The sequence below is a fragment of the Salvelinus fontinalis genome, chromosome 9, assembly GCF_029448725.1.
Source record: "Salvelinus fontinalis isolate EN_2023a chromosome 9, ASM2944872v1, whole genome shotgun sequence".
NCBI classification, from domain to species: domain Eukaryota; kingdom Metazoa; phylum Chordata; class Actinopteri; order Salmoniformes; family Salmonidae; genus Salvelinus; species Salvelinus fontinalis.
The window spans coordinates 15,746,938-15,759,755 of NC_074673.1; the positions used below are offsets into that span (position 1 = coordinate 15,746,938).

Consider the following 12,818-nt stretch of genomic DNA (forward strand, 5'->3'; position numbering starts at 1 on the left):
GTCGAGGGTGCAGCAAGTCAGCATCTCAGGAGTAAATGTCAGTTGGCTTTTCATAGCCGATCATTAAGAGTATCTCTACCGCTCCTGCGTTCTCTAGAGAGTTGAAAACAGCAGGTCTGGGACGGGTAGCACGTCCGGTGAACAGGTCAGGGTTCCATAGTCGCAGGCAGAACAGTTGAAACTGGAGCAGCAGCACAGCCAGGTGGACTGGGGACAGCAAGGAGTCATCATGCCAGGTCGTCCTGAGGCATCGTCCTAGGGCTCAGGTCCTCCGAGAGAAAGAGAGAATTAGAGAGAGCATACTTAAATTCACACAGGACACCGGATAAAAGAGAAGTACTCCAGATATAACAAACTGACCCTAGCCCCTCGACACATAAACTAATGCAGCATAAATACTGGAGCCTGAGACAGGAGGGATCAGGAGACACTGTGGCCCCATCTGATGATACCCCCGGACAGGGCCAAACAGGAAGGATATAACCCCACCCACTTTGCCAAAGCACAGCCCCCACACCACTAGAGGGATATCTTCAACCATCAACTTACCATCCTGAGACAAGGCCGAGTATAGCCCACAAAGATCTCCGCCACGGCACAACCCAAGGGGGGGCGCCAACCCAGACAGGAAGATCACGTCAGTGACTCAACCCACTCAAGTGACGCACCCCTCCCAGGGACGGCATGAAAGAGCACCAGTAAGCCAGTGACTCAGCCCCTGTAATAGGGTTAGAAACAGAGAATCCCAGTGGAGAGAGGGGAACCGGCCAGGCAGAGACAGCAAGGGCGGGTCGTTGCTCCAGAGCCTTTCCGTTCACCTTCACACTAATGGGCCAGACTACACTCAATCATATGACCCACTGAAGAGATGAGTCTTCAGTAAAGACTTAAAAGTTGAGACCGGCCTCCTGGGTTGCGCAGTGGTCTAGGGCACTGCATCGCAGCGCTAGCTGTGCCACCAGAGACTCTGGGTTCGCGCCCAGGCTCTGTCGCAGCCGGCCGCGACCGGGAGGTCCGTGGGGCGACGCACAATTGGCCTAGCGTCGTCCGGGTTAGGGAGGATTTGGCCAGTAGGGATATCCTTGTCTCATCGCGCACCAGCGACTCCTGTGGCGGGCCGGGCACAGTGCGCGCTAACCAAGGTAGCCAGGTGCACGGTGTTTCCTCCGACACATTGGTGCGGCTGGCTTCCGGGTTGGAGACGTGCTGTGTTAAGAAGCAGTGTGGCTTGGTTGGGTTGTGTTTCAGAGGACGCATGGCTTTCGACCTTCGTCTCTCCCGAGCCCGTACGGGAGTTGTAGCGATGAGACAAGAGAGTAATTACTAACAATTGGATACCACGAAATTGGGGAGAAAAGGGGGTAAAAAAAAAAAAGAAAAAAAAAGTTGACAGAGTCTGCGTCTCTCACATGGCTAGGCAGGCCATTCCATAAAAATGGAGATCTATAGGAGAAAGCCCTGCCTCCAGCTGTTTGCTTAGAAATTCTAGGGATAATTAGGAGGCCTGCGTCTTGTGACCGTATCATACCTGTAGGTATGTACGGCAGGACCAAATCGGAAAGATAGGTAGGAGCAAGCCCATGTAATGCTTTGTAGGTTAGCAGTAAAACCTTGAAATCAGCCCTTGCCTTAACAGGAAGCCAGTGTAGGGAGGCTAGCACTGGAGTAATATGATCAAATTTTGGGGTTCTAGTCAGGATTCTAGCAGCCGTATTTAGCACTAACTGAAGTTATTTAGTGCTTTATCCAGGTAGCCGGAAAGTAGAGCATTGCAGTAGTTTAACCTAGAACGAACAAAAGCATGGATACATTTTTCTGCATCATTTTTGGACAGAAAGTTTCTGATTTTTGCAATGTTACGTAGATAGAAAAAAGCTGTCCTTGAAGCAGTCTTGATATGTTCGTCAAAAGAGAGATCAGGGTCCAGAGTAATGCCGAGGTCCTTCACAGTTTTATTTGAGACGACTTTACAACCATCAAGATTAATTGTCAGATTCAACAGAAGATCTCTTTGTTTCTGGGGACCTAGAACAAGCATCTCTGTTTTGTCCGAGTTTAAAAGTAGAACGTTTTCAGCTATCCACTTATGTCTGAAACACAGGCTTCTAGCGAGGGCAATTTTTGGGCTTCACCATGTTTCATTGAAATGTAAACTTGTGTGTCATCCGCATAGCAGTGAAAGTTAACATTATGTTTTCGAATGACATCCCCAAGAGGTAAAATATATAGTGAAAACAATAGTGGTACTAAAATGGAACCTTGAGGAACACCGAAATGTACAGTTGATTTGTCAGAGGACAAACCATTCACAAAGACAAACTGAAATCTTTCCGACAGATAAGATCTAAACCAGGCCAGAACTTGTCCGTGTAGACCAATTTGTGTTTCCAATCTCTCCAAAAGAATGTGGTGATCGATGGTATCAAATGTCACAGATTGAAGCAGACGACCACACCAGGTTCCACTCCTATCAGCTAAAAACAAGAAGAAGTGGCTCCAGTGGGCACGCGATCACCAACACTGGACAATTGAGGACAAACATCGCCTGGTCCGACAAATCCTGGTTCCTGTTGCGTCATGCTGATGGCAGAGTCAGGATTTGACATAAGCAATATGAGTCCATGGCCCCATCCTGCCTGGTGTCAATGGTACAGGCAGGTGGTGGTGCTGTAATGTTGTGGGGTATGTTTTCCTGGCACACTTTAGGTCCCTTGATACCAGTGGCGGTCCGTAACGTTTAAGATGAGGGAGGACAATAATTTATTATGAGCATTGACTTATTTCTATTAAAGCATATTGGATGACAGTCATTCATATTCCATTCAATCAGCTTAATGTAACATCAATAGGTTTTAGATAATACATGATACTCACCTTTTCCCTATACCCATCATGAGGTTGCCACAACCTAGTTTATGAATGAAAGTTTACAATGTGAGAGAAATATTAGACTAATCAAGGTGACAGACAGTGACACATTCAATACCAGCTTGCACACTCTTGCCTGCATCAGTTGCAAAGGAGAGTTTCTATTGGACAAATTCAGGTATGTTTATCCCACCGATTGTGTTGAAAAACGTTCCTTAAACAGAAGCAAACGAAACGGGAATGAATACACCCTCGATCACACGCAAACACAGTTCACTTTCAGAGCAGCCACATACAAACAGCATGATCCTTTTGCTCGTTATATAATTCCTTCTCGCATCTACATGCTCTCTTCCTCTCACCTTTTCCCTTCACTTCTGGACTTCAGTGCACAACACATCAGATGTCTGTGACCATAACCTAGCTGTAGTTTATGCTTTCATTCTCTGATCCTTTGATTGGGTGGACAACATGTCAGTTCATGCTGCAAGAGCTCTGATAGATTGGAGGACATCCTCTGGAAGTTGTAATAATTACTGTGTAAGTCTATGGAAGGGGCTGAGAACCATACGCCTCCTAGGTTTTGTATTGAAGTCCATGTATCCAAAGGAGGATAGAAACTAGCTGTCCTCTGGCTACACCAGAGTGCTACCCAGAGTGCTGTTGAGGCTACTGTAGATCTTCATTGCAAAACAGTGTTTTAATCAATTATTTGGTGACATGTAATCTATTTTGTATAGTTTTACCTAAAAAGGATACCTTTTTTAATGTTTCACTTTTTTTTTTTTTTTTATTCACTGAGGATGGTCCTCCCTGTCCTCCTCTAAGGAGCCTCCACTGCTTGATATCAATTGAGAAACATTTCCATGTCCCAAAAATGTCTGTGTGTTCTGGAGGCAAAGGGGGTCCGACCCAGTACTAAATTGTTTCAAACCTTGCTTACGTGTATACAATCACATAGACTAAATTGACAGTTTATTAGGTACAGTCATCATGTTTTAGTCAAAGATTATATCCGTTTGGGCTTCTTGCGGTCAATTTGCAGTCTACATGAGTGGACCATCCACTCAGGAAAAAGAAATCGGCCTGTGGCTGAATTTAGTTGATGATCCATGATGTAAAGATACTAAGGCAGCGAGGCCCTCTAGTGACTCATGGCAATACTTGCTACCATATTATTTGGCATGTGTGTATCCTGAGAATGAGTGGAGTAGCCATCTACCAGTAAGCACTGCTGTCCAATAATCTTTTGAGACCAAAAGAGGCTTTAGGAATATCGAATGGCACAGGATGTACTGTATCTTTAGAAATAGCCTGATAAGAGTCTATGTAATAAGAGTCCTCTGAAGAGGAAGGCCTGTTTCAAGAAAATAGAAAACCATAATTTGTACAAAGGAATACATAGCTCCTTCATTAAGTCAGCGTGTTATTAAGGCCTGTAATGATGAGAGGAGGGCTATTGTTTAGAGTGGGTGTCCATGTTTGAAATTCAGATACAGTGGCTCTTCACTAATGTCTGAAGAGAGACTCATCCTCTTGTTTGCGTTTTACATTTGAATTTTATTAATGTGCACGTCAATTAATATGGTCCCGTTTGAAAACATATCAGTTGACTGTAGATTATGAAAATATGTTCGAGTTGAACAAAATAAAGGGATTTTATTGAGTATCTTAAATAGAGAACCAGCATGCATGTAACAAACAGAAGGAAACAGAGCTAAGGATTCAATTCTTTGTAGTTCTAAAATGTTAATGTTGCTTCTGAAACCAAATACTTTGGCCAATAGACTCTATAGGATGTAATAGTAAGTAAAGCTGTGGAGAATGGCACCAGTTGATATTTGCGCTTAGAGAGAGAGACTCCATCGGTAGGGAGCTGCTGCAATCTCCTTAGTTTGCCCCAATCTCTTCACACCTGTCAGGAGGTAGGCAGGTGTTCAAACAAAGCCTCAATGCTACCACATCAGCCCCTAGGGATGCATTGTTGGGAAGGGCCCGTAAAGTAAGCATTTCACTGTTAGTCTACACCTGTTGTTTACGAAGCATGTGACAAATAAAATTTGATTTGATATGACGCGCATACATATGCACACACATACACATTCAAGCACAAACCCATATGCTTGGTTTCACTCATGATGCATTTACAGTACTTTCAGAAATTATTCATACCCCTTGACTTATTTCACATTTGTCACACCCTGACCTTAGAGAGCCTTTTTATTTCTCTATTTGGTTAGGTCAGGGTGTGATTTGGGTGGGCATTCTATGTTTTCTGTTTCTTTGTTTTGTGTGGTTCCCAATCAGTGTGGTTCCCAATCAGAGGCAGCTGGCTATCGTTGTCTCTGATTGGGGATCATACTTAGGCAGCCCTTTTTCCCACCATTAGGTTGTGGGATCTTGTTTTCTGTTTCGTGTCTGTACCTGACAGAACTGTGCGCTTTCGTTTTCACTTTGGTTATTTTGTTTGAATGTTTTTTGAAAATAAAAATCATGAACACTTTCCACGCTGCACTTTGGTCCACTTCTTTCGACGAGAACTGTAACAACATTTTGTTGTGCTACAGCTTGAATACAAAATTCATTAAATAAAAAATGCCACCCATTCAAACAGAATACCCCATAATGCCAAAGTGAAAACATGTTTTTAGAAATGTCTCCTAATTTATTTAAACTGAAAACCAGAAATATCTCATTTACATAAGTATTCGCACCCCTGAGTCAATACTTTGTAGAAGCACCTTTGGCAGTGATTACAGCTGTCTTTCTGGGTAAGTCTCTAAGAGCTTCCACACCTGGAGTTTGCAACATTTGCCCATTATTATTTAAAAAGCTCTGTCAAATTGGTTGTTGATAATTGCTAGATAATAATTTTCAGGTATTTTCAAGCAGATTTAAGACAAAACTTTAACTTGGCCACTGAGGAATTAGATTATTGTCTTGCTGAGTTTTAGATTATTGTCTTGCTGAAAGGTGAATTCATCTCCCAATGTCTGGTGGAAAGCAGACAAACAGGTTTTCCTCTCAAATTTTGCCTGTGCTTAGCTCCATTCTGTTTTTTTTTTGTTTTTTTCCTGAATAACAACCCAGTCCTTAACAATTACAAGTATACCCATAACATGATGTAGCCACCACTGTGCTTGAAAATATGGAGAGTGGTACTCACTAATGTGTTGTATTGGATTTGGCCCAAACATAATTTGTATTCAGGACAAAAAGTTAATTGCTTTGCCAAATGTTTTGCAGTATTACTTTAGTGCCTTGTTGCAAACAGGATGCATGTTTTGGAATAAGCTTCCATCTTTTCACTCTGTCATTTAGGTTAGTATTGTGGCGTAACTACAATGATGTTGATCCATTCTCAGTTTTCTCCTATCACAGCCATTAAACTCTGCAACTGTTTTAAAGTCACCATTGGCCTCGTGGTGAAATCCCTGAGCGGTTTCCTTCGTCTCCGGCACCTGAGTTAGGAAGGACATCTGTATCTTTGTAGTGACTGGGTGCATTGATACACCATCCAAAGTGTAATTAATAACTTCACCGGGATATTCAGTGTCTGCTTTTTTTATACCCATATATCAATATGTGACCTTTGCGAGGCATTGGAAAACATTACATGAGCATTACACCGAGGCCTGTACTCTGGAGCAGGATCGATTTGGAGGTGGAGGGTCCGTCATGGTCTGGGGCGGTGTGTCACAGCATCATTGGACTGAGTTTGTTGTCATTGCAGGCAATATCAACACTGTGCGTTACAGGGAAGACATCCTCCTCCCTCATGTGGTACCCTTCTTGCAGGCTCATCCTGACATGACCCTCTAGCATGACAATGCCACCAGCCATACTGCTTGCTCTGTGCGTGATTTCCTGCAAGACAGGAATGTCAGTGTTCTGCCATGGCCAGCGAAGAGCCTGGATCTCAATCCCATTGAGCACGTCTGGGACCTGTTGGATCGGAGGGTGAGGGCTAGGGCCATTCACCACAGAAATGTCCGGGAACTTGCAGGTGCCTTGGTGGAAGAGTGGGGTAACATCTCAGAGCAAGAACTGACACATCTGGTGCAGTCCATAAGGAGGAGATGCACTGCAGTACTTTCTCTTTTTTAAATTGAACCTTTATTTAACTTGGCAAGGCAGTTAAGAACAAATTCTTATTTACAATGACGGACTAGGAACAGTGGGTTAACAGCCTTGTTCAGGGGCAGAACGACATACCTTGTATGTTTTACCTTGTCAGATAGGGGATTTGATCTAGCAACCTTTCAGTTATTGGCCCAACACTCTAACCACTAGGCTACCTACCACTAGGCTACCTGCAGCTGGTGGCCACAACAGATACTGACTGTTACGTCTGATTTTGATCCCCCCTTTGTTCAGGGACACATTATTCCATTTCTGTTAGTCACATGTCTGTGGAACTTGTTCAGTTCATGTCTCAGTTGTTGAATCTTGTTATGTTCATATTAATACACTGCTCAAAAAAATAAAGGGAACACTAAAATAACACATCCTAGATCTGAATGAATGAAATATTCTTATTAAATATTTTTTTCTTTACATAGTTGAATGTGCTGACAACAAAATCACACAAATATTATCAATGGAAATCAAATTCATCAACCCATGGAGGTCTGGATTTGGAGTCACACTCAAAATTAAAGTGGAAAACCACACTACAGGCTGATCCAACTTTGATGTAATGTCCTTAAAACAAGTCAAAATGAGGCTCAGTAGTGTGTGCCCTCCACGTGCCTGTATGACCTCCCTACAACGCCTGGGCATGCTCCTGATGAGGTGGCGGATGGTCTCCTGAGAGATCTCCTCCCAGACCTGGACTAAAGCATCCGCCAACTCCTGGACAGTCTGTGGTGCAACGTGGCGTTGGTGGATGGAGCGAGACATGATGTCCCAGATGTGCTCAATTGGATTCAGGTCTGGGGAACGGGCGGGCCAGTCCATAGCATCAATGCCTTCCTCTTGCAGGAACTGCTGACACACTCCAGCCACATGAGGTCTAGCATTGTCTTGCATTAGGAGGAACCCAGGGCCAACCGCACCAGCATATGGTCTCACAAGGGTTCTGAGGATCTCATCTCGGTACCTAATGGCAGTCAGGCTACCTCTGGCGTGCACATGGAGGGCTGTGCGGCCCCACAAAGAAATGCCACCCCACACCATGACTGACCCACCACCAAATCGGTCATGCTGGAGGATGTTGCAGGCAGGAGAACTTTCTCCACGGCGTCTCCAGACTCTGTCACGTCTGTCACGTGCTCAGTGTGAACCTGCTTTCATCTGTGAAGAGCACAGGTCGCCAGTGGCGAATTTGCCAATCTTGGTGTTATCTGGCAAATGCCAAACGTCCTGCACGGTGTTGGGCTGTAAGCACAACCCCCACCTGTGGACGTCGGGCCCTCATACCACCCTCATAGAGTCTGTTTCTGACCGTTTGAGCACACACATGCACATTTGTGGCCTGCTGGAGGTCATTTTGCAGGGCGCTGGCAGTGCTACTCCTGCTCCTCCTTGCACAAAGGCGGAGGTAGTGGTCCTGCTGCTGGGTTGTTGCCCTCCTACGGCCTCCTCCACGTCTCCTGATGTACTGGCCTGTCTCCTGGTAGCGCCTCCATGCTCTGGACTACGCTGACAGACACAGCAAACCTTCTTGCCACAGCTCGCAATGATGTGCCATCCTGGATGAGCTGCACTACCTGAGCCACTTGTGTGGGTTGTAGACTCCGTCTCATGCTACCACTAGAGTGAAAGCACCGCCAGCATTCAAAAGTGACCAAAACATCAGCCAGGAAGCATAGGAACTGAGAAGTGGTCTGTGATCACCACCTGCAGAACCACTCCTTTATTGGGGGTGTCTTGCTAATAGCCTATAATTTACACCTGTTGTCTATTGCATTTGCACAACAGCATGTGAAATTTATTGTCAATCAGTGTTGCTTCCTAAGTGGACAGTTTGATTTCACAGAAGTGTGATTGACTTGGAGTTACATTGTGTTGTTTAAGTGTTCCCTTTATTTTTTTGAGCAGTGTATTTACACATGTTAAGTTTGCTGAAAATAAACGCAGTTGACAGTGAGAGGACGTTTCTTTTTTTGCTGAGTTTATGTATCATTAATGTTGTTTGTTTAGATGTCAATCATGTGTGTATTGTGAAGCCAAATTGTGTGGACAATAACGGCCTGGATTTTATTCAAGACACGTTATAGAGCAGCACACTGGACAATGCACCTTTTACAACCATTCACAGTTAATGACCTTGTGCCTTGAGACTCACCCAGAACTTGACCAGGAAGAAGGAGTTGTGAGGTCCCTTTCCAAAGAGCTCCTTCAGTCCTCCCTTCTTCTCTGGGAACTTGTCGTAGATCTGACGGATGTCCACAGCCTCCAGTAGGGCATCGCTGTACGAGTAGTTGGTCTGTCCAATGCTCACAAACAGGTGTTTGTTGTACTAATGAGAGAAAGAAAACAGCCGGTTTAGATAGATTACTTCTATTAGCATTATTTTAGTACTTCTTCCTAAGAGTTGGTTCCCCAGACACAGATTAAGCCTGGTCCTGGACTAAAAAATGTTTCAATAGACGATCTCCATTGAGAATGATTTTTAGTCCAGGACTAGAGTTAATCTACATCTGGGAAGCCGGCTCTAAAAAATCTTAACATCTTGACAAGGTCACTAGTATTGTGTTGTCCTAAAAAAATTATTCATATATCTTTGAAGCCCTTTTACAAAAAGTCCTAACATCATTACTAAACTTTAGACATTCGAGTTACCACACCCAGTCTCAGGGATTGCAAACCCTGGAAATTCCTTTGGTTCGCATAGCCTATTACCGACTTTTGGTCGACCAAAAGTTGTCTGTTCTTTTGACCAATCGATTGCTCCATTTTTAAACGTGTTTTTTTTTCTCCATATATAGACACACGCTATGTGTTTTAATGAAATCAACTATGTGCATTGATGCTTCAAGCTTATGGTTTGATGCCTTAAGCGGGTGCCAGAGATCTAGATAACCAGAAGAAAAACCTGACCCAATTATTCTCCTTCTGCTCCTGCTGGCTTTCGCAGATTCTGCCATTACTCTCCTGAAGTTGCCGGTAATAGGCTATACGAGGAGTCAGCAACCTTTCTCATGTGGAATGCCAATTTATCTTACCATTTCTACCAATCTGCGTGCCAGTTTCGTGAAACAGTTTTTCAAAATCATTGTCATGTGGTTAATCAAAATTCTATCCAAATCTTCTTGCGCTTCACGGAGCAGTGCATAGCTGTTGTCAAGGAAGTGAGTTTGTGTTTATACAAGATGTACCGCCCCCACCTACCTTCAACCAATCATGTTAATGCGGAGCTATACAGACTCCTCCGCATTGTTTGGGAGGTGCATGACTATGTGGTACAGGGCTCAAAATTTGGCCTCTGCATGCCTCTGGAGGCTCCGCAATTGCATCACACCCTCTATATGGAGCATCCGTCCAGCTTCTACTCTAGGCCTCCACAATGGATTAGTTCACTGAGATGGGCGCAAATATATATACAGTGGGGAGAACAAGTATTTGATACACTGCCGATTTTGCAGGTTTTCCTACTTACAAAGCATGTAGAGGTCTGTAATTTTTTATCATAGGTACACTTCAACTGTGAGAGACGGAATCTAAAACAAAAATCCAGAAAATCACATATACAATTGATTTTTAAGTAATTAATTAGCATTTTATTGCATGACATAAGTATTTGATACATCAGAAAAGCAGAACTTAATATTTGGTACAGAAATCTTTGTTTGCAATTACAGAGATCATACGTTTCCTGTAGTTCTTGACCAGGTTTGCACACACTGCAGCAGGGATTTTGGAGACCTTCTCCAGATCCTTCAGGTTTCGGGGCTGTCGCTGGGCAATACGGACTTTCAGCTCCCTCCAAAGATTTTCTATTGGGTTCAGGTCTGGAGACTGGCTAGGCCACTACAGGACCTTAAGATGCATCTTACGGAGCCACTCCTTAGTTGCCCTGGCTGTGTGTTTCGGGTCGTTGTCATGCTGGAAGACCCAGCCACGACCCATCTTCAATGCTCTTACTGAGGGAAGGAGGTTGTTGGCCAAGATTTCGCGATACATGGCCCCATCCATCCTCCCCTCAATACGGTGCAGTCGTCTTGTCCCCTTTGCAGAAAAGCATCCCCAAAGAATGTTGTTTCCACCTCTATGCTTCATGGTTGGGATGGTGTTCTTGGGGTTGTACTCATCCTTCTTCTTCCTCCAAACACGGCGAGTGGAGTTTAGACCAAAAAGCTCTATTTTTGTCCCATCAGACCACATGACCTTCTCCCATTCCTCCTCTGGATCATCCAGATGGTCATTGGCAAACTTCAGACGGGCCTGGACATGGCTGGCTTGAGCAGGGGGACCTTGCGTGCGCTGCAAGATTTTAATCCATGACGGCGTAGTGTGTTACTAATGGTTTTCTTTGAGACTGTGGTCCCAGCTCTCTTCAGGTCATTGACCAGGTCCTGCCATGTAGTTCTGGGCTGATCCCTCACCTTCCTCATGATCATTGATGCCCCACGAGGTGAGAGCTTGCATGGAGCCCCAGACCGAGGGTGATTGACCGTCATCTTGAACTTCTTCCATTTTCTAATAATTGCGCCAACAGTTGTTGCCTTCTCACCAAGCTGCTTGCCTATTGTCCTGTAGCCCATCCAAGCCTTGTGCAGGTCTACAATTTTATCCCTGATGTCCTTACACAGCTCGCTGGTCTTGGCCATTGTGGAGAGGTTGGAGTCTGTTTGATTGAGTGTGTGGACAGGTGTCTTTTATACAGGTAACAAGTTCAAGCAGGTGCAGTTAATACAGGTAATGAGTGGAGAACAGGAGGGCTTCTTAAAGAAAAACTAACAGGTCTGTGAGAGCCGGAATTCTTACTGGTTGGTAGGTGATCAAATACTTATGTCATGCAATAAAATGCAAATGAATTACTTAAAAATCATACAATGTGATTTTCTGGATTTTTGTTTTAGATTCCGTCTCTCACAGTTGAAGTGTACCTATGATACAAATTACAGACCTCTACATGCTTTGTAAGTAGGAAAACCTGCAAAATTGGCAGTGTATCAAATACTTGTTCTCCCCACTGTATATATACACACACACTACCGTTCAAAAGTTTGGGGTCACTTAGAAATGCCCTTGTTTTTTAAATAAAAACGTTTGTCCATTAAAATAACATCAAATTGATCAGAAATACAGTGTTGACATTGTTGTAAATGATTATTGTAGCTGGAAATGGGTGATTTTTTTATTTATAAAAAAAAGTATTTTCACCCTTTTTTTCTCCCCAATTTTTCGTGGAATCCAATTGGTAGTAGTTACTGTCTTGTCTCATCGCTGCAACTCCCGTACGGACTCGGGAGAGGCGAAGGTCGAGAGCTCCGAAACACAACCCAACCAAGCCGCACTGCTTCTTGACACAATTCCCATCCAACCCGGAAGCCAGCTGCACCAATGTGTCGGAGGAAACACCGTACACCTGGCGACCGTGTCAGCGTGCACTGCACCTGGCCCGCCACAGGAGTCGCTAGTGCGCGATGAGACAAGGATATCCCTGCTGGCCAAACCCTCCCCTAACCCGGACGACGCTGGGCCAATTGTGCGCCGCCCCATGGGTCTCCCGGTCACGGCCGGTTGTGACAGAGCCTGGACTCAAACCCAGAATCTCTAGTGGCACAGCTTGCACTGCAATGCAGCGCCTTGGACCACTGCGCCACCCGGGAGGCCCCCAAGGAAATGGCTGATTTCTTATGGAATATCTACCTGGCGTAAAGAAGCCCATTATCAGCAACCATTACTCCTGTGTTCCACTGTGTTAGCTAATCCAAGTTTATCATTTTCAGTCTATTCTTGTTCTGAGAAATGAAGGCTATTCCATGCGAGAAATTGCCAAG

At 44.5% G+C, this 12,818-nt stretch overlaps 1 protein-coding gene across 4 annotated transcripts in view; it reads right to left on the minus strand.

Annotated features, from left to right (window-relative positions):
- tead1a (TEA domain family member 1a) overlaps nucleotides 1–12,818 on the minus strand; it is a 119,673-nt gene that overhangs the window by 6,031 nt on the left and 100,824 nt on the right. For all 4 annotated transcript variants that reach the window (XM_055933541.1, XM_055933540.1, XM_055933539.1 and 1 more), the window contains one exon: nucleotides 9,158–9,331. In XM_055933541.1, the coding sequence (XP_055789516.1) occupies nucleotides 9,158–9,331 (174 nt within the window). The remainder of the gene's footprint in view (nucleotides 1–9,157; nucleotides 9,332–12,818) is intronic.